Genomic DNA, 25,788 nt, shown 5'->3' on the forward strand with positions numbered 1-25,788 from the left:
GCAAAACCTGCATGAAATCTTCCAACTGTGAATGCCTTTTCCTTGTAAGAATTTGGTGTGAGTCTCTGGAAACTTGCTAAGTCCCCAGGGGGATAAGAATTCACAGATCTAACTAACCCTGAGGGTCATGTTATCACACAGATTAACTATTCTCAGCCAATTTCTGAAATTCATTAGGCAGTTAAGGCTTTCTATCAACATTAGTAATGTGTACTTTCTTTTTCTACCTATTTGTCCTTAAATACATTTATTAGGTCCCTGACACACAGTGGCCCTCCTTCCTCTTATTAATCAGCTTCTCGCATGTCCCTGAAGAAGCATCTCAATTTCACATGTTCGGCTAATTATTCTTCTAATTATTCCTTTTTTAAAGGAGTCGGTACACAGTACCACAACTTTTAATACATAGTGCTATTCCACAACATTGTATTTGGAGAAATAGTATAAATAAGTATATTATTTTCAACCCAAAGTTTTATGTTTTGTAGAATAAAATAAGAGGTGTAACGTTTCCCAGAAGCCAGCGATGCCAGTGATTGTGTTATAGACTTGACTTAATAAATAAAGCCAGGATTCTGTAGGAAGTCACTGAGAGTCAAATTCATCAGAACAAGGATTTTTATAATATCTAAGTCTCGGGTAAGTTCTTTGCTGCTTAAACTGATATATACTATGGACTATGGTTGCATATGAAGGTGGCTAGCACATTCGGGGTGAACCCTCTTAGCTATGTATTTTCATGAAAGTAAAGCCTCACGAAAGGGTTGCCTATGAACAAAAAACTGGAGGAGGCTTCCTGTGTCATCAAGTCCCATCTCCTGTTAATACAGACACCATATCATGTAATGTCCAAAACTAATTTATCAAGCTGATCTGAAAGCAAATAAGGGCTTTTTTGGCGGTTTGGAGTTTTGGGGTTTTTTTGGTTGGTTGGCTTGGGGATTCGTTCTGTCACAAAACCTCCCTATTCTGATGGTTTAGGACTTTCTTTTAGTTTCCAGGTATTTGTGGCTCGTTTACATCTGCTTCTTATGCCAACATTGTCCTATAATTTCTAGCCCATAAACTGAAATACCAGCTGCAGGACAAACTGAACTTACTGGCCCTGTAGTAAGGAACAGGTCAGAATGTCTTTGGGTACAAAGAGTTTGAAGGTGCCTGGTGGGAGGATCCCCAGGTGACCCTCACCCTTATACCTAGGGAAACATCTCTGAAGGAAAGCGTTATTTCCTTCCCAAGCAGCTAGGGCATAAACATTTTTCTCTTCCAGAAAGCTTCTGCAAAACGATAGTCTGCTCTTACACCAAACCATTTAATAAGTTTAATTAAATGGAAGCTTATGATAATTAAACCAAAAGCCTAAGGGCCCTGTTCTGTGAGGACTTACTCCTTGCATAAGACCAATTTCCATATAATTTAGACAACAAAATAGCGGAACAGTGCTCTGCCATTTAATTTATATGAAATTGGTATTCTCCAACCCAGATTTATATTACACTGTAAACACACTTCTTGTATCTTAGCAGAAGTGAGATAGCTCCAGTACAAGTATTGAAGCAGAAGAGAAAGAAAAGATTTTTGAAAGGGAACCCCCCTTTTTTTAAAAAACCTGAATGCGCAAATTAAAACAGTAATCTGATAAACTCTACATGAGGATCAAATATCCTTAAACAAATTCTCTAACGTAGCGGGTACTTGTAGGTTCTTCTTTCATAACAAATTTGCATATTTACTACTTCTGGGTGTTTTCTTGAACTAATGTTTGTGATCAATGCTAGAAAAAAACCCACGCTCCGTATTTTGGAATTCCTTACTGTCTCCCCAAGTGTCCCAAAGGAACGGTACCGTGCATTATCTCCTCCACCACCTGTATTTTTATTGCACTTCAAAACAAAGCTCCAGTACTACAAAGAATCGATGGGGTCTGATTCTTCACTACCTTACTCCAACTTTGCACAGCCCGCTGCAGACAAAGACATTCCTCTTGCTTATAACTGAAACAGTGGGGAAAGTCCCCAGCCCTCCCCGCCAGCGTGAAAGAATAGCAGTTTTTGGTCCTTTTCCAGTCCCCTCCTGCAGACACAGGCACTGGAAACACAGGTAACCCACATGGAGGGGGAACAGGGACCCTTTCTGTTCTACTCTGCTCCCATGTGCAGCACGGCTGATAACTGAGACCTTGGTATTTGGTGGCTTTACTGCACAACCTGCTCTGTTTTGGGTGTTTGGGGGCTTGTTTTTTGTTTTCAGAGAGACTGGAATTGGTGGTTTCCTCTTACAGAGGGAGGTTCATTTTGTGCCAGTTCTTCTTCCAAAGGAAAGCAGTGGTCCCATGTTGAGGGAAGCTATAGGTCTGATAGTTGTCAAAAAGGGGAAAGCATTATTTTGAACAGGCTGGACACCAAATGCTCCCGTGCACAACTACTCCCTATTAGATGCTGGTGATTAATTGCTCAGGGTTAGAAGATAACCAGGTCAGAGCCTTATGAGATACACACTTCCCACTGACAGTCAAATAGTAGACACCTGTATCTAAAGTCTGTTTGTAGAAGTAGCAGGGAGACATCATCTCTTGTACCATAAATGAGTTTATCATTGTAGTTTATAACATCCATCCCTCTACTTCTAAACCTTCGAGACACCGACTGCCACAACTGTGACCTGTTGTTTTCCTTGCACTACAGAGTAAATACAAGGCCCGGGGGTTAAAACTCAGCCCAGATGAGCCAGAATTATTCCCTGTAAGACAAGGCATCTGGAAGATCTCACCCTGTTGATGACTGCCCTACCTATTGGTGGGCTTTGACCCAAGCACACAGAGAAGCATTGCGTCCTGAGGGTCATTTTTGACAGCACTGAACATGGAAACCCATTTTCTTTAAAATCCTCAAAAGTGGCTTACAAAATATCTAAAGTATTCAAAATCTGTGACCCTTACCTCCAGGCAGACTTCATCATGGTGATCAATGTCTCTATGGCCTTAAGGCCAAATTACTACAATGCACCCTCCAAAACCACCTGCAGGCTGGAGCTGCCGGAGAGGAGAAGCATGACTGCTCAAGGGCCCTCACCTGGGGAAGCTGGCGAAACCTGCGCTCGGCAAACTGCATTAGCAAGTATGATTCAAAGTCTTTTTTAATTAATGGTGTTTCAAGCCTAAAACAGTAGAAAGCCAGACCCTCTGAGGAACCTGCACACCATGGTATTTTTCAGGGGAGAGGCACATGGCAATTACTTATAGCTATAAGCTACAACAAAGGCATGTGAAACTGTCCTCTGCTGTGGGACAAGGGTCCCACTTATCCTGGAGGTACCTGAAGGTAGGCTGCAGACACGTCTCCTCCCACAGGGACTGTGTAGACTCGGGGATCTGGGTGCCTGGTTGTACAGGGCAGCAAGGATAGAGAGCTGGAAAGGCAGGTTGTGCTACCCAGACAGCTACTCTCCATCGCCCCCAAGAAAAAGGCCATGAGCTAGGCAAGCTCAGCCTGTGGCTCAGAGGGTGATATCTGGCTTGTAGGTTGCCAGCTCACTCTTTGCAGCATCTGTGACAAGCTTGAGGCTCAAAACGTAAGTGTGCTGTTTGTTTTTTATGTAGATTTTAAAATAAATAAATAAAGAGAAATTTTCAAAGGCAGAAATGGAAGGATTGCATTAATTTCGCTAAATTATTTCCCTAGCAAGGCATGGTCATTTGTCATTGCACATTTCCTAGTGTTAGTTAGTGTCAGAAGGTACCAACAATACGAATACTACCATTTTTCAGAGGAGTCAGCTCCCCACCCTGTTATATTTACAACTGGGATAGCTTCTTAATATTATTAGCGAGTTAGTTAGTCTTTTCTTAACTTGACTTTTAAGTTTTTAAGATCAGAAATGTTCTTGGAGTAGACCAGCATATTAGAACCTAAACCCGTTCTAAGGTTTTGTACCCAAACCTGAACCTAGATCTGTATCCCACAAGTCCTCCTCTCTTTATTACAAACAAAATGGGAACATACCATACCCAGCTGCACGTTGAAATGAATCAGATACCCCAAAGCTCCTGGAGGGCTTTGAAACAATGGATCCAGTTTGGGCAGATTTGGAATTCATCCCAATAATGGGATGAGTTCCAGAAAAAATTAAGATGATCCCAGATTGGGGGAAGGTACAGAGGAACAGGAAGGAATCCTCAGCACTTGTGTGAGGCTGGGGAAGAAATGAAGATGTGTGAAAGGGAACTAGGGGAGGAGGATGAGGAGAAGATTGGAGAGGTGGTGGTCTTCCTGTGGTACCTACTGCAACTCCATTGAGCCCAACTCACATGAAATTTGTTTGCCAAGACCTCTGTATGCAGTGCTGAAGGCTACAGATGCAGCATTCAACCCTCTGCATCCACCGTGAGAAATATTAGCATTAATTTATTGTAAGCACGCTTCTGTAGAGGTCTGAGCTGGGTTTTCATGCTTTTGAATAAATTTGTAATTAAGAGGTACTTTCTGCAGCAAAATTTGCAAGCCCTAACGTCCAGAAAACACAAATCTCTTACGCTCCATGCTGCTGTAGATGTGGTCCTAGAATCCCTCACAAACTCCATAGAGAGCAGAAAAGGTATTTGTACCTCAGTTACAAAACTCAGACAAGAAACTTTAATGTTCCTACCATATTTTACTGATGATGGAAGGTCCACAGTTCAGGCCGGGCTCAGGCCCTCTGTAAGTGTATATAACTTTCAGGGACACCGATAGTATCTCCTTCCTCTTACATCAAGTCTGAATTTGGCCCATAGCATTTTCTAAATGGCTCAGAAAAACACCAATTTGTCTTACAAGAGCAAAGTAGTCCGATACAGATAAAGAAATGGAGTAGAGAGTGAACGGAGACCTCCAGAACTGAGTTTCTGGGCAAAAAGCAGTCCTGGTCACAGCCGGCCTAGCTCCAGCTCTCACCATCTGGTTTCAGACATATTTCCTTAACGCTAGCATATCAAGTAAAGTAAAAAATATGTCGTCTTAGTTCACACGCAGCCCCGACATTCCAAACTCCAATGATAAATAATGTACAAAGGTGCGAAAGTACAATTCTGTTTGTCCTGGGCCTCTCGTTAGGGACATGTGAGGGATGAGGAGCAAAGCGTGGCTGCAGAGCTGCCACCTGCGCCGGCGCGGTGAGGCACCGGGAGCGCCCAGGCGGTCCCTTGGCCAACCCCCCCGCGTGCCACTGGCCGGCCCCAGTCCCGGCACACTGAGCCTCTTTTCATAGGAAGCATTTCAGGTTCCAGCACCTTGCGCACACAGAGCCTATTTTCTAGGACATTGTTACCTTGCTGTTATTTTACACTTCCTTCCCAAAAAGCTTCAAAGTCTATTTTTTTAACATATATTTATTAAAACTTTCTCGCACTATTCAAAAGAATATTTGAACGGCCACTCGAAACCCCGCTGCCTAATGACTGCTAACCTGCTGAAGAAAGGAGGCAAGGGAGGCTTTGCTTTGGGGGGCGGGGGGGGGGGGGGGGGAGAGAAAATAAAGAGAAATCGGCCCGGCTTCAAAGGGCGCATTTCCATAATTGCCCTGTAACTTTGGCAAAATAAATCTGAAGGGCTGAGAAAAGCGCAATCTCTCAGATGAGTGCACTACAAAAGCCCCAGAGATCCCCAGTCCCACTTGTTACCATTCTAATTCAGTGAGAGAATTCGGTCCCTAACCTCAGTAACAAAAGCCATGAAATCACCGTCCTCCCATTCCGATAGCCGATTCCCAAAGAATAAGACCTTATTCGGCCTTTGTCTCCGTCCTGCCCACGGACACTCAGTACAAGTTAGGATAGTGTTAGAGGGAAGAACAACTGGTAGAGGTTTTCTAGGCTGACAATTTAAACACTCGATCTCAGGTTCTCAGTTGCAAATATGTGCGCTCCTACATAGTAGGGGGAGATGGGGTCTGTTTCTGGCTTATTTTATTATCACAACAAGCCCTTTTTGTAGTGTATGTATGTAGTTGAACTTCCATACAATCTGCTCGTATAAACTTCCCAGACGAAACACGCACATTGGAGTTATGCAGTAGTTTTCCTTTGGAAAGGTGAAAATACCTTCCACAACCGCTTCTAGGATTTAATGTTTGTCCTCAGCAGTACGTGATCTTTAAAAAAAAACCCATAATAGTAATTATAAACTAAACGTAAGAAGAAATTGTCTAAAATGGCTTTGCTGGTGTGGCCACAGTCCCAAATTTGTAATTCCTTGGTGAAAAAATGACTGCTGAATGTGAATAGTAGGTCTTTTACAGCAAAGGCCCAATCTCCCGTCATTTGGCCCCTCTCTGACTTTTTTATTTTCTCAATAAGACGAGCTTTTGTGGCGATGTTCAGTATGGACAATCAGGACAGCCTTATAAAGGGATTGAGAAGGGCACACAAAGGGCTGCGGCAGCATCAAAGCGAGCCCGGCAGCACAATAGAGATGACATTTTTACATCCCAGGGCTGGGGCGGGCAGGGACTGAATACTGTGTCCATAGCAGTGTCAGTAAACAATGAGCAAAGTGGGAAAGGGGTGAAAACACAAGTCAAAATCTTTTTATTGAAGCCCCCCTACACATTCATTGGGCATTTTCAGTCCTGCATTTGAAAGCTCTTCCATTTACTTACTCTCCAGATTCTCCTATTTAACTAACTGACTGATGATGGCTCCATTTTGATATCCGAAGAAAAGAATGGAAATTCTTCCTGAAGTGAATATATTAATTCATGAGATTTAATTGCATTTTATTGGCAGTAAAGAAAATATTAGCTGCATGGTGCTGTTCTTAAAGGGACACTGCCATCTTTAACACCACATTTAAGAACGGTGTTTAAGAAGCACCACCCTTACCTGCAGTACTAGTCCTGCCTCTGATTCTTGGAAGCAACATTTTTCTTTTAGTTTGCCAGTTTCCTGCATTTAGTTGTTGTTGGTTTGGGTTTGTTTTTTTTTTTCACGTAACAAAACCAGGCTGGAGTGTTGTGTTTAGCTGGTTTCTCATTCACTTTCTCATGCCCAAGCCCAAGGTCTCGGTGTGGTTCAGAGTACCAGCATGGAAAGTTTACAACCAGAGGATTTAACCCTGGTCATTTAGCCAATTCAGGTAATCTCAGCAACTACACCAGATGCCAGGAGGGCAGGCATGAGCACTAAAACTTGCTTTTCCTGGCATTTTTTTCCTGGAACTACATGGAAACATTTCTGTTTGTATCAGGCTATGATGTAGTACACCAGAGGAAACCTGTCTATCAAGCATAAATTTCTGACATTGTCTTCTGTAGGAATCACTTGCAAAAGCCTCCATCTGAGAACACCGGCACTAGCACTGCTCTTCACTAGCCATCTCAAGTGTCCTTTTTCATTAAATTATTTTGGATTGGGGCTGGTCTAATCTCCTAGCGAAGCTTTATTTCTCTTGGAAGCAAGTTAGTCTGTAACAGAGCAAATCGATGTTTTACTTCTTGTATCTAATTTCACATTACATCTATGTTTTTAGGCACTTAAATTTTACTGCTAAGTTATCTTGAGTATTGCATAGTCCAGTGTGAATTACACTAATGATTGCTGAGAAATTCAATAGAGTGACTCATCTGTATGAGAGAGAGAGAGAGACATATTTTCTTTTCACTGTTTTGCCTGAAAATAAGTATAATATTAATGTATTAAAACCTCAGTTTTATGCATACCCGGTAAGTAATTTTATTCTAGCCTGGCTAGCTGGCCTACTGACATGCATTTTCACCACTGCTAAAAATAATGAGGAATCCAAGTGACACACATTTATGGCTAGGAGTGCCATCAGATCCCTTGACCTAATTGAGCATGCCTACAAACCTTAGAGTGTTTTGCATAACCAACTTAGACAGCAGGAGCATTTCCAACCAGATTGATTGACATATTTTATTTCTAACTTAAGCTTAATCATGACCAAGAATGATTCATTTATACCTTTCAAACTTTAGGAATTGACACAGGAGACAACCAAGCTGCAGACTCCAGTGTAAGCAATCATGTAAAGGAAAAAATATATATTATCATAGTTTATTAGCCTACGAAGCTGCTGCGGTTGATGTAATAAAATGGATTAATTAGCTGGTAGGGGAGTTACTTTGTTTTATAAAATAAATGTCAAACTAGATTTTTTGCAGGAAAGGTTTTGTTCTAAATCACTCCTCCACTAAACATTTATCTGAAGTCATGTACAGAATCTAGAGAAGGCACCGTAAGGTGCGGTTTGATTTTTTTTTTTCTTTAATAAACCAGCTGGACGAGAGCTCATCTCCCAGCAATAACCACATTGACTCTCAAACCAAGAGAGTTCTTGGCTTTTAAGGCATAAAGTACCTTCAAATAAGTATCGGCGGTTTCCACGCGCCATGCCTTAAACAGGAACAAAGCCTAATAGAATAGACTGTCATAAAAGTGCTATTTCCAGCATGTGGGTATGTGGCTGCTCTACACTGAAAATGTCCTTTAGCACTTTTCAGCCATATTCTCTAGTGTGTCAGCAAAGAGACTCCATCAGCGTATTTAACATTGCTGGGAGCAAAGGAATAAAGTGGAGTCACTGTTGATTATTACTCATTAGCCACAAGGACACCCACTTAACATGTGAATAAATGAATGACACCATGTCCTAATGGAAATGGCCTCAGTGTACCTTTAAGCAAAATGTTGTTTAATATCTTCCATTTGCTGAATAGTAAAGAGGCCTGTTGGACATGCACAGTTAGCAAGCAGCCATTGTTGCTTTGTTCCAATTTCAGCATTTAATAAAAAAAGATGTTGTCTTGACTGCAGCAAAGATGGGCCTCAAAACCCTGGGTGGCAGCACAGTCTTGTCCTCATTCTGCATTCAGAATTTCACTGGCATGCTAAAGGGTTAATACCCATAAAGCAAATGAAGCCTTAGAAGGTACATGTTCTTCATTATTCTGCTTTACATTCAAACATATAAAACAAAGAACATCTGATATCTTTATTGGTTTTCTTAGATAAAACGCAAGCAAGCTATAAGCCTTAATTTTCTTATTACCATTTGTTAACAAGGAAGATAACACTCTCAAAAGTACTCGATTAGGGCTCCCTTTGATTTGTATCTTGTTATGATTTCCAGGGCATATATTTTTGTATTATTACTTTAGTACACTGATGGTTCTGATCAAAGCGATAAAAAGAGGTATTTTAAAAGCGTAAATATTAACCATACAGGTAAACCACATAATCTGAACAGCATCTTGAACGCTGCCGTGCTGAAGCACGCCTTGGGAAACCAGTCATAGCTGAGCTATACGTTCCTATCTGGAAAGCGGGTACACTGGGCTGGAGGAGCCCTTTTGCCCTCAAACTCTTGCAGCAGTAACTTACGTTATTCGCAACTTTTTTCTTTTCTTTTTGGACGATAGAGCTACTGAGGGCCGCTGCAGGTATAATATTGAAGATATTTGCTATATCACATATCTAAATACTCATGATCAGAATCCATACAGAATCCATCTGTTCTTATGGGGATAAACCAGCTTTAACCATCTGAGGAAAATAACAGCAAGTGCATTAGCTAACACGAATGATCAGGGTGGGGTATTTTAATGCACGGTCTGATGCCCGATTGTGAAAATCGTGCTGGATCTTTTCCTTACTCTTGTAATTTTGCCTGCCTAACAGTTAGCCAGACTGGAGGCAGCTCACTGGTATTTCTCAGCTCACAGGCCTTTCTCCTGTTTTATCCCCGGGCTGTGATGGGCACTTTGGCCGCGGTGAATGGGAAGCCTGACACAGCCTGCTACGCCCGGCCAGCCGCTCCCAGCAGAAGTGGGTCTGACAAGTTGGAAGTCTCTTTCTCCTGCCTTCTCCTCCTCCTCCTCCTTGCCAGCGCTTCCTCCGGCCGGCCCCGCGCAGACAGGGAGCGAGCGGGAGATGATTACATCAATCAGTGTCAGGTCTGGGAGCTGTGATTTATGAATATGCATAATGAGCTCTCACCTTTGAGAAGGACTAGCTAGGGAGATAATTGATTAGACAGGAAAAGAGCAGCCAACAGAGAGGGAGAGGGAGAGAGAGGCCTCTCTGCGCCGTCTCGGGCAGGCCTGGCTGGGGCTCCAGCGAGGCTGTCAAGCTGCAAGAGTGATTTCTAAAAAAAATTACGAGTAGGATTTTTAATGTTTTGTTGAAACACGCATAACAAAATGTTTCCTCACAAAATTAATGGGAATTTTCTCCACATTAGGGAAGCTGGGCAGGCACAAAGGCTGCTTTCCCCCCGCGGGGAAACCAAGTTCCCACTTCCAGAAGCCAAAAGGGCGGCTTTCCCATGGCTGCCAAGCAGCCGCCGCTGCTGTGGGAGCATCCCTGCCAGTCAGGGCGAAGGGAGAGGGCTCTGCTGCAAAGGCAAAGGAGCCTTTAATGGAGGTAGAAAGCTGGGGATGCAATTGTTTTCCCATCGTGGGCTCATTATTTTCTTCCATCCCCTCTAAGCATCTGTCTGGCCCGTGTGTGAAAGTTTCTATGGAAAACCCACCAGGATGTCCAGAGGAAGGGGATGTGGAAATTTGCCTCTAGCTTTCTCTCTCCCCCCCACACCCCCCATTTTACATGTCATTAATCTTTTTCTTTTTCTTTTTTTTTTTTTTCTTTTTTCCTCAGCAAGAATTGGCTGAGGAAAAAGCAGGGATACAAAGTGCAGAGAGACTGGGTAAAATTTACATGAGAAACAATCCGTTTTCTAACCACCCACCCACAGAGTTTCCCCTCGTTTCAGGAACCTGTCGGAGCAAAAGAGGGGGAACAGTTTCTGGCAGAAAGACAGAGCTGCAAGGAGGCAAACGCCGTTTCCAGGGCGAGCTGTGGCCAGAGAGGACGTATGGGGAAAGGAAGGGGACGTGGGGGGAAGAAAGCAGAGATTGCAACACAGCCGCAAACTCTGCGGGTCCCTTCCCCAGCTGCAGCCATCGCTGCCAGCAGCCGGGGAGGCTGCAGGCATGCACCAGGCGAGGGCTCTCCCCACCGTAATGCCTGCCAGGAAGAATATTAATCGTGAAATATTAAAACACGTACATAAAATGTGTGTGTATGCATACACACACATATAGAGTGTAAACATATATATAAATCTTATCACTTGCAAACGCCTAGGATTTAAAATGTAGTTTATCAGCCTAGTGCAACCCAATCCTATAAATAATACATTCCTATCACTATGACCTCAAAATGTCAATACCACGCAGCCCTGCACATTTGCATATCTTGTACTGTCTAAACTTGAAGCATGTCAGCTATGTGCTTCTGTTTGTACTTTAACTTCATTTTAACTCTTGCTTCCTAGCTCCAAGCACCCTCCCCCTCCGTAGGCTCTTGTCACCAAACCGAGAAAAGCACCAGCTATTTAATCACCACCTCCGTAATTATGCCATTTCCAGGACTGTAAGGAGCAAAAGGGTGGGGGGCACACACACGCACCCCACCCCACCCCCCCCATAGACAGAGATGTTAAGGAAGAGCCTGGGAACAAAAGCAGGAGGGAGCCGGCCTGTGAGCTCTACCTGCCCAGGCTGCCTCCCCCAGCCGGGGGGCCGCGGGGACGAGCACGGCCACCCGCGGGCACCGATTGCTGATGGTAACGTGGGAAGAGAGGAGGGGAAGGGGGGGGGGAGCAGCCCCCCCCCCGACAACAATCACCTTGGGGTGGTTTTCACCCGCCTGCCAGGCGGGAAGGGGCCGGGGTCGCCTCCCCCCGCCTGCAGCCAGCGCCGCTCGGAGCGGCCGGACCTCTCCCGGACCGGGCCGATTTTCAGCACTCTGCCGAGGAAATGGAAATTACAAGTTCTCGAGGCCGCGGCTCGGCTGCAGGCGCGGCGGAGAAGCGGTAGCCGGGAGCTCCCGGGGCCGCCCGGGGGACGGCGGGGCGGGCAGCCCGCCCGGCGCGGAGCGGCGCGGAGCGGAGCGGAGCTCCCTGCCGGGTGCGCGCCGCCGCGCCCCGCGTCTCGGTGCCGCCGTTTCGGTCGGCAACTCCCGCCCGGATGCAAACGCCCGGGGGCGGGGAGGGGATGCCCCCGGCCCCGCCGCCCGCTCCGCGGTCTCGGTCTGCCCATGGCCCGCTCCCTGCTCAACGGCAAAGCGGGCCCAAGGGGAGCCCCCCCCTGCCCCCCAAAACGGACCCCTGGGATGCGCACGGGCCGAGGGGGGGAGGGGGGAGCGGCATAACGCAGGTCCGTTCCCGACCCGCTGCGGCACTAACGACCCCCGAAGTTTCCTTTCAATTAACCCCTCCCGCGCTCCGCGCCGCCACCGCGCTCCGAGGGGGCGGGGGGATCAATAGCCGGCACCCGGTAATAAGGTCCTCGGGGGGCGATGGATCACCGCCGGGCCGCTGCCGGCTGCCCCCAGGCTCCCCCCCCCCCCGCCCCCGGCGCCGTCCCCCGCTTCCCTGGGGCAGGCCGCTGCCCCCGGATCCGCACACGGACTCGCACCCCCCAGCCCCTCCCCTCCCGGCCCGCGCCCCGCCGCCACCGACCGCCGGGCACCGGGACGGGGCGGCGGCGCCTGCAGGGGGCGCTGCGGCTCCAGCGTTCGGCCCCGCCGCCGCCGCCGCCGCCGCGGGAAGGGCCGCCCGCCCCGGGGCCGCCGCCCGCCCTGCCCGGCCCCGCCACTGACCCGGCCCGGCTCGGCCCGGCCCGGTCCACGGCAAAGACCCGCTCCGCCTCCGGGCGGCCCCGGCACCGCCGGCCCGCGGCCGCTCCGCGCTCAGCCCGAGGATGCGCCGCTCCTGCCGCGGCCCCAGCGCGGCCTCGGCTGCCGCGGAAAAACAGTAACCGGCGGGGCGGGGTGGGGGGGGAACGGGGACACGGAGGACGACGGGGGGGAGAAAAATAACTCCAGAGGTGGGAAAAGAGAGTGTAGTCAAAGTGGCAACAGTTTATTTATTAGCCAAAAATATATACTTTCTTGTACAATTTGGTTCACACGTATGTACATTTTTTACTGTATGTACAAAACCAACAACAACAAAAAAAAATCGAAACACCTAATTCTCACTGGACTTCCAAAAAACCTCACAAACTCAGCTAATCCAGATGATAGTACAGAAGCGGGTATTTTTTTTCCTTTTTAGTTTTAATATACGGACATGCTTACAAGTGGTAACTATACAGAGATTTTTTACAGTCATTACAACAACAATAAAAAATTAACTATGATGATGACAACGCCGATAGAACCATAGCGGCATCAAGTTGGTTCTGGGGCCTGGAAAAAAATGACACAGAAAAAAAATATTTAATAGGATTTCTAGTCAGATTGGGCTGGCGTAATACTTTGAACTGTAGGTAGCACTAGTTTTGTTGTTGTTGTTGTTATTTTTTTTTTTAGAAACGGATTTCTAAACAGAAAAATTTTTCAGACCGACTTCGGGCAAATTTATTTAGCTATGAAAATACCACGGGCCCGATCCCCGTGGTTTCAATCAATCAAAGAGTAATTGATTCCAGTGACTGCTGCACCAAACTCAGGACAGCACAGCTCAGCCTCTTCAGTTTTCACACTAGCTGGGTTTTTTTTTTTTAAATTTCAATTTATTGTCTTCCTACCACCGCTGCATGTCTCCCCCAGGCCAGGCGGCACCAGCGGGTCGCTACTCTCGTCCGGGCAGGCCGGCGGTGCTCGGGGGAGAGGCCGCCGGTACCGGCCGTTCCCGATGCGCTCCCGCCCGGCCCGGCCCGGCCCGGCCCGGCCCGGGGCCACCCGATCCCCCAGCACCGCAACCGCGCGCCCCGCCGGCACCGAACGCCACTCGGCCTGCCCGCGGGAATCACTCGCAAAGTCCAGAGGAGAGAACAGCAAAAAAATTGTACAGAATCAGAGTACCCCACCGCGCACGCAGAGGAAGAACAAGAAACCGCCCTGGAAAGGGAACTAAAGAAGCGGAGAAAATAAGCTAACCATTTACAACTCCCTCTATATATCCTTAGGAGACGGAGGAAGCAATCTCTTACCGCCTCTGCACTGGCTGGAAAGCTGTCTTTATTAACTTTTTCTCTACTTCCAAGGCACTAGATCGATCTAAAAAGAGAAGGGGAAAAAAAAAAGCATTCCTTTATAGCCCCCGTTTTATTCCCCCCAACCCATCCCTGAATTAAGCCTCTAGACTTAAGATCTCTTCTCAGCAAGTAGCAAATACGACAAAACGACTGCTTTGCTGCAGGAGTGACCGTCAAAAGGAAAATAAACCAAGCCCGGAGCGAGCCTTACGGCCGGGTCCTTCCCACAAAGACGAGTTGAGCAGCAGCAACAACAACAGCAACAAAAATTATCTCCGTCGGAGGAAGGTAATTCTCGGGGTTTGAGACTAACCTGGCGAGGAGGCCCCCCGCCCGCCGCCGCCGCCCCCAGGGGCCGCGCGGCCGCCCGCCCGCCGCCACCTGCGCCCCGACGGCTGCGCCGCGCCGGGCCGGGGGCACCGTGAGAAACGCGCGGGGCCGGCGCCCCCCGCCTCGGCCCCACGCACAAGGTCCCGCGGGGCCGCTCCGCGCAGCTCCCCGCAGCACCGCCGAGTCCCCCGCGGCGGCTGCCGGTCCGGCCCGTCCCGTCCCGTCCCCGCCGCGTCCCTCAGCGGTCACCTGCTCCGGCGGGCTCCGCGCTCTGCGCCTGGTCCGCGGGCCGCGGGAAGGCGGCGGCGGCGGCGGCGGGGGGGGGGGCGGCGGGGGCGGCCCCCAGCCCCAGCAGGTGGGGAGTGTTCAGTAAGGCCAGCGGGTGCGGGGGCGGGTGGTGGTGGTGGTGGTGGGCCGGGAAGGCGCGGTTGGTCCAGTTGGGGAACTTGCCCAGGGGGCAGGAAGAGACGAGTCTGTGGGGCGGCGGGGGGGGCAGCGGCAGTGGCTGGGGGGCGGCCGCCGGCGGGGAGCCGCCGCCGGGAGACTTGCGGGGGTTGTCCGGGCTGGTGGCCGTCTCGGCCAGCGACCAGATCTTGGGCTTCGGCAGGGTGCCGGCCAAAGCGCCGTCCGTCGGGGAGGAGGCGGCGGAGGAGGAGGCGGAGGAGGGGGGCGAGAGGTGGTGCGGAGGCGGCTGGAGGGGCGGCTTGAGGGGCTCCGGGCCGGCGGGGGCGGCGGTGGCGGGGAGCTCGCACTTGTGGTGGTGGTGGTGGTGGTGATGGTGGTGGAGGTGGTGGTGGTGGAGGTGGTGCGGCTCCCCCTCGGCGGCCTTGAGGTAGCGCTCCTCGGAGCCGGGTAGGTCCTCGAAGCCCTCGGAGCCCTCCGAGTCCGTCTTGGAGTCGGAGTGCAGGAGGTCGGTGTCCTGCAGCTCATCCTCCAGCTCGTCCTTGTTGCTCTCGATGTTCTCGGTGTCGATGTTCTCCAGGTCGATCTCCTCCTCGTCCTCCCTCTTGTCCTCTTCCCCCTCATGGTCGCTCCCGTAGGAGTTGCCCTCCTCGTCCGTCCTGCTGCGGGGGGCCCAGGTCATTTTGTTCTCCTTTTTGAGCCGCCGCCGCGCGTTGGCGAACCAGGTGGAGACCTGGGTGAGGGTCATTTTGGTGATGATGGCCAGCATGATCTTCTCGCCCTTGGTGGGGTAGGGGTTTTTCCGGTGCTCGTTGAGCCAGGCCTTGAGGGTGCTAGTGCTCTCCCGGGTGGCGTTCTTGGGCCGCGACGGGTCCCCGAACTGGTACTGCCCGTAGGGGTAGAAGGCGGGGTGGTGGTGGGGGAAGGCGGCGTGCTGCACCCCCGGGCTCTCCTTCAGCTCGTACTGGGCGCCCTGCAGCGAGAGGGAAGGGGCGGCCCGGCTGAGACGGCGCGCCGGGCCCGGCCCGGGGCCCCTCCGTCCCGCCGCCGCTACCGGGAGCGGAGCCCGCTCGGCACCAGCGCGGCGGCGGGGCCGAGCCGCCTCCTCGCGCTCCCCGGACCCGGCTCCGGCCCCGGCCGCGCCGGGCACGCTCCGGCCCCGGCAGCCCGGGCCCCGCCGGCTGCGCCCCGGCCGAGGCGGGCGGCCGGTGCCCGCGGGGTGCCCGGGAGGGGAGGACCGGCTCCCCAGGTGCGTGTGCGCGGCGGGGCCGCTCGCCGCAGCCGTCAAACCGCGCGGGCAGAGCAGGGCGGGGGGGAAGCCGCGGGGTCGCCGCTCCAGCCCTGCCCCTCTCCGGCGGCTCTCCCGGGGCAGGGCGGCGATAACGCCCCGTCTCCCCTGACAGCCCTCCCGGCGGCGTCTTCCCCGGCGGCGCGACCCCCCCCCCCCCTCCCGCCCCGGGGCCGATCCCCAGCGCGCACCGCGCCCGGGCCGGCCCCGGCCCGAGCGTCCCGGGGAGCGAGCGAGCGGCGAGCCCCGGGGTGGGGGGGCCTCTTACCAGCTGGGGGAAGATGGGCAGCTCGGCGGCGTAGGGCAGGAAGGCTCCGTAGCCCTGGGCGGCGGCGGCGGCGGCGTAGGGCGCGCCGTACATGGAGGAGAGCACGTTGGAGAGGGTCCCGGACGGGGCCAGCTCGGCGCCGCCGCGGGAGCCGGCGCTCCCCGGGCGCTCCGCCGGGTAGATCGGCCTGATGTACTGGTAGCCCAGCTGGGGGAAAGACATGGTGGGGGAGCGGGGGCAGGGGAGGGGGGGAGGAGGAGGAGGAGGGGGGGGGGGAGAAGAGAGGAGAGGAAGAAGGGAGAGAAAGGGGAGAAAGTAGCAGGGCCGGGAGCGGAGGAGGGAGCCGGGTCGCTCGCCCTCGCCGGCCGCCCGCACTTTCAGCGCCTCCCGCAAACTCCGGCGGACATGGGGGGGGGGGGGGGAGCCGGGGGTGCGCGGAGGCCGCGGGCTCCCTCCTGTCCTCGGCCGCCGCGGTAAACGATCCGATCGCTTCTTTCTTCTCTCACTTTCCTATTGATCTGAGTGGACCCAGGTCAGGTCCTAACAGATTGCCTGAGATTATTGGGACTCTGGGCTCTGATTGACATTTCTAGTCTCTCGCAAGCCCCTCCTATTTCTTTTAAGTCTCTCTCTCCCTCTCTGCCTCCCTCTCTCTCTCATGCCCAGAGCTCGTTCTCGCCGGGTTTGTCACTAGCTGCTTTTTTTTTCCCCCTTCTTTTATTTTTTCTAAATCTGTTTACTGACGTCGCGATCTTTTATTTGAGTTGCTTTCAAATCTCGTTTTAGCGATCGCCAATCAGTTGTGTGTTTTACAAAGGTTTAACCCTGCCTCATGGTATTCTAATTATATAGAGATAGATTTAGATATAATTTCTTTCGTAGCCCCCCCCCCCTCCCCCGGAGCATAGGAAGCCAGGGTGTCAGCTGTGAGCGGCACACGAGAGGGACAGGAAAAAGTTGTGACATTTAAAAATAAAGGCTCCCCCCCCCCTCCCCCCAGTCCCGCTTTTCAGGTTTTCAAATTTACAGCCTTGCCTTGCCCGGGTTCATTTTGTTTTCTTTATTAAGATATTCCCTCCTTCCCTTCCCCCTCTCCGGCCCTGGCGAGGGTTACCTCTCCTAATATAGATTTAAAAGTCTATTAGATTTTTTTTTTTAAATTTGCATTTCCAGAGCTACCTTGAAAATTTTCCTAATGTACTGAATCTTTAAGGAGTTCTCTACATTTTGTCTGGGCTAACAGTGGGCAGATACAGTGGAAAAGCTAAGTTAATTTTCCTCCTAATAAGGGACTTCAAAGAGTTGTAGGTCACAATTTTACATCAAAGGCAGAAAAGAAGGCAAATTAAAATCTTAACAAAGGAGAGACGGGAGCAGCCCTCTGGGCCATTAGTAAATAAGTGGTGTGAAAAAAGGGACAATGACAGGCACTGGAATTAAACTCATTAACACCTTTTTGTCTTGGTGCGAAATCTCTAATTAGGAAATTTATGATCATTTTGCTTATTCCCTCTGTTCTGAATCACTACAAGGCTTAGAAGGAAGTACCTGGTACGTGCAACATTTGCAAAGGGAGCAGTGTCACGGGCTTGTAAGGAGCTATTGGGAGGGAGTCAAGATACGGTTTAATTACCGAATAAGATTTTTTTTTTAATGATCAACACATTTTAAATTACGGTTTGCCTTTTTTTTTTTTTTGCCGCCCCCCCTTCTTTCTCTGAAACCAGCGTGTGAGTTGCAATTTAGCCTTTTAAGAGTAGTTAAAATACAGTTCAATCACTGCGCGTCTTTGGCAAGCGCCAGTGTGCCCTGCTCCGCTACTGCCGTGCGGAGGGAGCGCCTGGAGGGGAACGCAAAAAGTTCCTACAACCTGTGGGGCTGTGATTGCGGGCAGGGGAGAGGGGACCTCAACCTGCCACCGTTATCTGCCTTTTTAAATACTCGGTGTTTAACTTAAAAAAAAAAAGTTTGAAGGGTCTTTTAAGGAGTTGAGACTGGAGGAGAGCCGTTTAACCGTATTCCCCTCTCTTCCTAAATACTCTCTGGATTTATTGCCTTTAAAATATGATTTAGGTACAATATAACCACTGTGCCCACAGTATGGATTTTTATAACTACATTTCTTTAAAAATGAAATTCATGTCAGATTATGCAGTTAAAGGAATCGACCTTGATAGCTTGCTATAATAAAACTATATCAGCTTGTAATAAATGCGGATTATAGCAAAGCAAGCTCCAGAATTAAAATTCCCTGAATCAATATATGAAAATCTGTAGGAAACACCTCTAATCGTATTAAGTTCATCTTTATAGCATTTCCTATCTGCTAATCTAGTGCAAAAACAACTCTGGGTTGGAGGACTTTATTTTCTTCTGTTCAACGTTGCTGCTTTTGATAGTATAATGCAAGGGAGATAACAACACGAAATTCAGTTATAAGTTTATTTCTTTTTAATTCAAAAGGAAAACAGGCAGCAAACCCCGCGTCCTGATTTGCTTTAAACTTTTCTGGAGGAAGCGCTCGGCTGGGGCGATGCGATATTGAGGGGGTCGACGGAGAGTTTGGATGCAGACCACAACTTTTAAGAAATACCTGCCTCGGAGAGAAAAGGGACGAATATGAAAAATCGGACAAATCGCTCGCCCTTTGATGCAGTCGTGCTCGCCACGCCGGTGTTACGGCCAGGCTGTGCCCCCCACGGGGGAACACGTGTGTCCCACATAACCGGACCCGTCTTTTTGTGGCTGCAGGTCTGGCACGGAGTGTCAAAGCTGGCAGGATTATTTCGTGATTTTTAATCAACAGCACAATCAATATGAGTTCCTCTCCCGCGGGAGACGCCGGCGGTGGCAGGCAGGGCTGGGGTGGGAGCGGCCGGGGCGATGCGGGAGCGGGAGGGGGGTCGCCGGGGCCGTGGTGGGCTGCCGCGGGGAAGTGGCGGTGGGCAGCCGGGGGGGAGAGAGAAACTTGTGGGTGCGAATGGATCCAGGTCAGGGTGAGGTGTGGTTTATTAATGGCCAAGAAAGGGAGAGGAAACGTAGCCGGCCCAAACGGACGGGAGGAGAAATCTGCAGGGATGCAGTTCTTGGCTGAGGGGGAGGGGAAAAAAAAAAAAGCGGAGAAGACAGCAAACTGGGGGGGGGGACGGGGGGAGAAGGAGAAAAGGAGACATCTTCCCGGGGGTAGGGCGGGGGTGTGGGAGCGACGTCCACGGCGGGAAGCGCCGCACGCCTTTGGCAGCGGGAGGGCAGCGGCAGCGGCGAGCGGGATAAGCCCGGGGCTAGGAAGCGGCTGGGTGCGAGGCGAGGAGCCGAGCCGGGCAGGGCCGGGCGAGCGAGGGGCGGCGGCGGGAGCGGAGCGGGGAAGGCAGTAAAGCCCTTTCCCCGCGGACGAGGAGCGAGCGGGAGGGAGAGCGAAGCCCGAGCGGGAGACGCTTTGCCTGGCTGGAGCCGAAGGGAGGTGCGAAGGGGAGGCTGGAGCCGGCTCGTCCTCCGGGGGGAGCCGCGCGGGGCCCGACGGCCGCCGCCCCCGGGGGAGCCGCGGCGGCGGAGCGCTCCTCGGCCGGACAGACACGTGTCTTCTGGCCGGGACCTGTCAAAGCCGGGAGAGCGGCTGCTGATTTATTACCCCAAACACACACACACACCCCCGCCGCCCGCCCTCCTCCCTCCCTCCCTCCCTCCCTCCCCTCGGCCTCGCCTCCCTCCTCTCCCGGCTGGCTCGCGCGGCCGCCGAGCTAAACCCAAACCTCCCTCCGGCTGCAGCCGGGCTTCCCCGAGTCCGCAGCCGGCTCCGGGGCTGCCGGACCGGCCCCACCGGGAGGAGGTGCCGGGCCGGGCACCGTCCGTGGGCAGCAGCATCGCGCCCGCCCCGGTGCCCCCGGGATTCCCAGTCTGGGTTCCCATCGCTCACGCCCCGCCCCGCCAGGTCACGGGCGACGGAGGGGACCGGGGGACACGGCCCGGGGAGGTGGCCCCGGCCCGGGGGTGTCTCTCTCTGCCCGGGAGCCGGAGGCTGCCTGCTGGAAGTTGCGGGAGAGACGTCGGCGGGGCTGCGGGTTCGGGCAGGCTCCTGCCGGGCCGTGGGGTGCCCGGGGTGCGGGCCAGGGTGGGAGCTGCGGCGTGCTGCAGCACACGCGGGGACGGGGCGCAGGCACCGAGGGAAGGGGGGTAAACGAACAAGTGGGATTAGGAGAAGGGCCGCAGTTAAAAAGGAGTTAAAAAAATAGAGGGAAAGATCAAAGCGCTGGGTAAAAGACTCTTCAAATTACACGTTTGAAGCTTTTCCATAATTCCAAGGCGACAGATAGATAACAAGCTGCACATTCCTTATCACATATGGAATCAATCTGAAAGGAGTCTCTTGATCAGAATCTGTTAATTGCAGTGACATATGATTTGGAAAGAAAACACAATTAATGACCCTTCATGTTAAGGCTTTGGGACGAGGCCACTGACAATCTGCGCTCTGCAGCCAACGTCACATTTCTTTATTATCATTGTTATTATTAGTAAACTATTAAAGGGAGACATTCCTCGAGCCTCGGCGACTGTTTTGTCTCCGTTCCCGTTGCAGGTTTCTTCAGAAGGGGGGGGGGGGGGGGGGGAGAAGAGAAGGGGACGGGAGTGCGTGCACGCTTTTCCTTCAAGGTTTGGGAGCTAAAATGATTTAGTACCTTGTCTGTAAATCTAATGACCTAAGGTGAGAAAAAATACTTCATCTTTTATTATTACCATTTGTGGTGAGCGTTACCAGGAAACAGCAGAACCCGTTTGAAATGGTAAATATATGTATCCATTTAAAACCCATTATTGCAGAGATTTTCCCAAAGCGAAATAAAGCAAATCTCCCCAATCCCATTTTCTAGCGCCCTCTGCCCACGGCTCCCCGTGGCTCTGCCGCCCCTTCCAGTGCGCTGGGACCGCTGAAACTCGCCCGAGCCTTCCTGGGTGCTGTGGGTGCTTGTGGGTGCGGGGGGTGGTGGTGGGAGGGCAGCAGCAGTGGGTGCTCCGGGGCTGTGTATGCGCCACGCGTCCTGTAACGTTAGGAAAGGAGGGAGCAACATTTTTAAAAGCTTTACTCCGTCATTAAAAGGTAATGGCTTTGGTTTAGAAGGGAGAGGGAGAGGTTCATTTGAAGGTTATAAAGCATACACTTTAATAGGATCGAAGTGAAATTAGTTAATAAGAAAATGCTGGCCAGAAGCTCTCCGGGCTTTTAAGTGCTCTCCAGGCCATTTAGGGAAATTGAATAAGAACAGACTCCGTTACCTGCAGCCCCAACTATTATCTCCAGTTCTGCGCAGAGGCGAGAAGGGAAAAATAGTGCCTGAGAGACCTGAAGTCCCGTACACCTCCTGCCAGCCTATTTCCTCGAGAAATAATGTCCCCTTTCTGCTCGCAACCGTGTTCTCCTCCTTCTGCTGCTTTTAAGCAGACCAGACTACACTGTGTACCACAAGGGGGTAAGCAAAGGTAAGGGGCCATCAGCGGATGCTGAAGGAGGGCTCCGGGAGCAGCTCTGAACAGCAGCCTGGTCCCCGCCTGGGCAAAGCTGGCCTCTTGGTGTTATTTTTTCCCCTTCATTTCTCTGAGGTTTTTTTTCCCCACCATTGTGGTGCTTTGCTGATTTGCGTTCGGACCGTTGCCAATAGGTCAGTATATTGTGTTACCTAACTTCCTATCTGCTCCCTTTCTCCCTCCCTGTAAACTTTATAGTTTTTAGAGGTGTTAATAAAACCTTTCCTTTGGTAAATCGTTCATTAGAAACCCCACCGAAACCTGGAAAGACTTCAGAAAAAAAGCAGCGCTCAGGAATGAGAGGTTGGGAGAAGGCTTTTGTCCAAAAAATGCATAATTGCTGTGAATCTTAGGAAACATTAATCTTTATAGGAATTTGTGATTCATATCTGTGGTTTGACCGTTTAGGTGATTTACAATCTGTTAGTGCAATTCACTAATTTTATGCCAATATATTTTATGCACCCGGTTAGACTTTCCATCGTCCATCGGAATGAGTGGCTTTTGTGTCTTGCTGGTGTCGGTGTGGCTCTTTGCCTCCGACCTCCGGCGGTGGATGTTCCCGGCGCTCCTCGGGAGCGGAGAAGCGGGCATAAAGTGCACGCAACTGTGGGAAACTTCCCCTCGCCATTTTCCGTCACATCTTTGCTCGCCCGCAGCCCCGGTGCTCAGCGGCCGGGCAGGGGCCGCCCCCCCTCCCCCGCCGAGCCCCCGCCTTCCTCCGCGGCTGCGGGGATGTGCGCGGCTCCGGCACCGGCTCCGGCGGGAGGGCTTGCAGCCTTTGTCAGCCGGAGCCGGAGATATCCCGGGTTTCTCGAGCTTTACCGGCGGGTTTAAACCCAGGTTATTCCCCTCCCGCTGCTCCCTCCCCCGCTACGCCCTCGGTGCAGCGGGGAGCCGCTCCCCGCCCGGCGCCGCGGGGGGGCTCACGCCGCCCCCGGCGCTGACCCGCCCCCCCGGGGCCGCCGCGGTGGGACGGTCCCGACGGGACAGTGCCTCTCCAGCTTCCCCCGAGGTGGGGACGGTCCCTCTTCCCTCGGCCCCAGCCCGCCGGGAGGTGCCTCGCCCCGGGATGGGGACGGTGCTTCTGGCGGAGGGGGGACACGACCTGGACGTGCCGGCGCGCCGTGCGAGGGAAATGCAACTCAGACGACGAGGCTGGACGCTTTTAGTGTCTGCGTGGAAGCAAAGCGGGGTATTCCCCGGGTGAGATGTTTCAGCACTCTCCGGCCGCCGCCTGGGAGAGCCGGGGACGCGGACAGCCTCGTGTAATTTGTAACTGGGTTTGTTAGCTGGAGGGGAAAACACAAGCAAAGAAAAGCAGCAGCAGCTGCACTGAAGATAACACTGCGCGGAGTCTAATCTTGTGACACAATCATTAATTACTATTGTATTAATTACTATTTTTCCAAAACAGTCCCTGCCCGGAAGAGCTTACAGCCCACATCTGCTGTGTAACGATGCTCCTCCGGTTTAGAAACGATTGCCCCATTAGGTCCCAGGTAGCATTTACAAACGGCAACACCTACAGTATCAAAGCCCGTCATCTTGCAGCCTGAGATTTTCTGTCCCATCGGCCTGGGTAGGATGATTTTGATGCCGATAAAATACATTTCAATATCAAAGTCTTTATTCACGTACATATTCCGTCCAAACTTTTAGATCGCGATGCCGTAACTGCTTTATTTGCTCTTCATCCCACGAATGCTGCCTTATATCAGTAACAAACAAGCATTGATTTTATGGTAAAGTCACTTTGGGATGGGAATGAGTAACTCCAGGCAGTGCTATCACTGTATTACATGGAAATGGCCCAGGTAACAAGATGAACATTGATTCAGCATTATGTTTGATCAATAATGAAATAAGTAACTTCAGGGCCAAATTAAAATGCAAGCTGGCTTAACGCTGCCAGCTTCTGGGCTAAGTGACAAGGCTAATTCAGCAGGGAAATGGCAATATTTGCATTAGAGGCTGCATCTGTTGTTTGGTGGAAGAGGCTGGATCTGCAATAACGCCGGCTAAACCTGCAGGGAGCGGGTTTGAGGGGAGCACTGCCGGTGCCCGGGCCGGTGTGCCCGGGCCGGGGGAGGGGGGGCCGCCCCGCCGGGGCAGCGCCGCTTCGCCCCTCGGCTCCCCTCGGCTCTCGGCCACGACGGAGTTGGGCTGCAAAAAATACTTCGAGGCGCGTAACAGAAAGCCAGGGTGCTCCGTTTCGCAGATAACCAGATGGTGTTAGCACTTAGCGAAGGAAATAGGCGTTTATAAACTCCTCGGCGGACAGGAGCTGGGACCGGCCCGGCCGGCCCTGCGGAAGGGTCCACGGTGTATTTTGGAAGTGAGCAGGGAAGGGGACGGGATTTAGGAGACGAGTGGGAGGATGACCAGGGCTCCCTGTATCGGCGGCCTTTGGCCCGGTTTATCCGCTGTTTTCTCCATGGCCGGTTTTTACAGCTCTGCCATCATTACCGGGACGGTGACACGCATTGATTTCCAATAGCCATTCCCGCCTTCAGCTGGCCAGCACCGGCACCGGGACACGGGGCGCGTCACCCAGGGCAAAACCTCGGTTAGGGCTGGAAAAGGTGTAAGGTGTAACCCCGTGCCCAAAATCGAAGCTGAGCGCTACAGAGACAATTCACGGCCGCTCGCCGGGTGGGAGACTGGCTGCTCCGCTGTGCCGTGCCGGGGAGGAGATATTATCCTTGGGAGAGCAATAAGCACCGGCGGGATGCGAGGCAGCTGGAGCTGCCGGTGTGTGTGTGCGGGTGAGGAGGCTGTGGGCAGGCACGGGAAGATAAGGCAGGTGGTCGGCCCGCGTGCAACGTAAACTGGGGACACCTAGTATTGTGGCATTTTTCTAAGTTGTTATTTTTTTAGACCATTTTAAAACATTTCCTCCAATGGGGGGGGGGGGGAGAAAGAAAAGGAAGGGCTCTCCCCAAAAGAATAGAAAACACCTCCCGGTGCAGCCCGGGCTAAACTCAGTGTGCCAGAGGCGTGTGTGCCTCTGCCCCATGACTGGAAGCTCCCCCCAGGCAGAAAGCGCGGCTCCTTTTCACCGGGGAGGGGACACCAGATCGGCGGGGGCCGGGGGGGGACGCCGACGGCCGCCCCAGCGGTGGCTGGGATTCTGCCCGCCCGGCACCGGCGCTGCTGCCGACCCGGTGCAGCCCTGAAAGCTGAACCGTAAATAGGGCCCAGTGTGGCGGAGGTGCGGCTGGAAATGGTTGATGTGGTGGGCGAGGGATGGCCCGGGGCGGGGAGAAAACCGCCCTGCACTTACGAAGGGGCCGCGGACGACGGGAGCTCGCACCCTCGCTCCCGCCCCTCCCGGGCGGCAGGATTCAGCCCCCTCCTTAGGGTGTCGATGCAAGCCCGGAGAAGGGGTACAGACCCGGGGGGGTGTCGGGATTTAGGCCAGGCAGACCGGGAGCCCGGTGCAGCCCCCGTCGCCTTTGCAGGCGGTGGGACCCCCCCCCGCGCCGGCGTGCAGCCCTGCCGGGGCAGGCCCGGCCCCGGCCCCGTTCCCGGCCGCCGGGAGGGAGCCACCGCGGTCCCGCCGCCGCTCTGGGCGGCCGCGCACCTGGAGCCTTCGGGGAGCGCGGGGGCGGGCTCGGTCGGAGCGGGGCTCGGGGCTCCTCGCCGCAGCCCCGTGTGCCCCAGCCGGCATCGCGGCGGGACGCGGAGCCCGGACCGTGCGGGGGAAAAAAAAAGAACAGAAAAGGGGGCCGGCGCTGGCGTTATTGCTCTTTCCTCTCCTTAAGCAGGTCAAACGCGATCGTTCAGAGCTATTGATTGCTCTACGGGCTTGTAGTGATTTGTTAAAAGTAAGTAAGGGCGAGCAGGAGGTGCGGAGTACAGCTCCGGGATCAGCCGTGGAGGCAAAACGCGGGCGGAGCGGAGGGGAGCGGGGCGGGCTGGGCGGAGAGGAGCGGCCGCG

At 52.5% G+C, this 25,788-nt stretch overlaps 1 protein-coding gene and 1 long non-coding RNA gene across 2 annotated transcripts in view; one reads left to right on the top strand and one right to left on the bottom strand.

Moving 5' to 3' along the window:
- Positions 1–12,906: 12,906 nt before the first annotated feature.
- On the bottom strand, positions 12,907–16,949 carry IRX3 (iroquois homeobox 3). Its single transcript, XM_052798120.1, has 4 exons — positions 16,326–16,949; positions 14,617–15,742; positions 13,993–14,059; positions 12,907–13,246 (listed from the first exon to the last, which is right to left on the bottom strand). The coding sequence occupies exons 1-4, from the start codon at positions 16,545–16,547 to the stop codon at positions 13,192–13,194; spliced, it is 1,470 nt and encodes a 489-aa protein (XP_052654080.1). The 5' UTR covers positions 16,548–16,949; the 3' UTR covers positions 12,907–13,191.
- An 8,505-nt stretch (positions 16,950–25,454) lies between these two features.
- Positions 25,455–25,788, top strand: part of LOC128145628 (uncharacterized) — a 41,555-nt gene continuing 41,221 nt past the window's right edge. The window contains exon 1 of the long non-coding RNA XR_008236526.1: positions 25,455–25,675. This is a non-coding gene — a long non-coding RNA (uncharacterized LOC128145628). The remainder of the gene's footprint in view (positions 25,676–25,788) is intronic.

The sequence above is a fragment of the Harpia harpyja genome, chromosome 9 (genome assembly GCF_026419915.1).
Source record: "Harpia harpyja isolate bHarHar1 chromosome 9, bHarHar1 primary haplotype, whole genome shotgun sequence".
NCBI lineage: Eukaryota > Metazoa > Chordata > Aves > Accipitriformes > Accipitridae > Harpia > Harpia harpyja.

Bases quoted from the DNA above. Each gene is read 5' to 3' on its own strand.
- IRX3 (XM_052798120.1), bottom strand. From the start codon at position 16,547: ATGTCTTTCCCCCAGCTGGGCTACCAGTACATCAGGCCGATCTACCCG. The intron at 14,060-14,616 runs GTGACCGCTGAG...TTCTCTTTTTAG, and splicing joins CGCGGAGCCCGCCGGAGCAG to ATCGATCTAGTGCCTTGGAA. The intron at 13,247-13,992 runs GTAAGAGATTGC...ATTTTTTTCCAG, and splicing joins TTCCAGCCAGTGCAGAGGCG to GCCCCAGAACCAACTTGATG.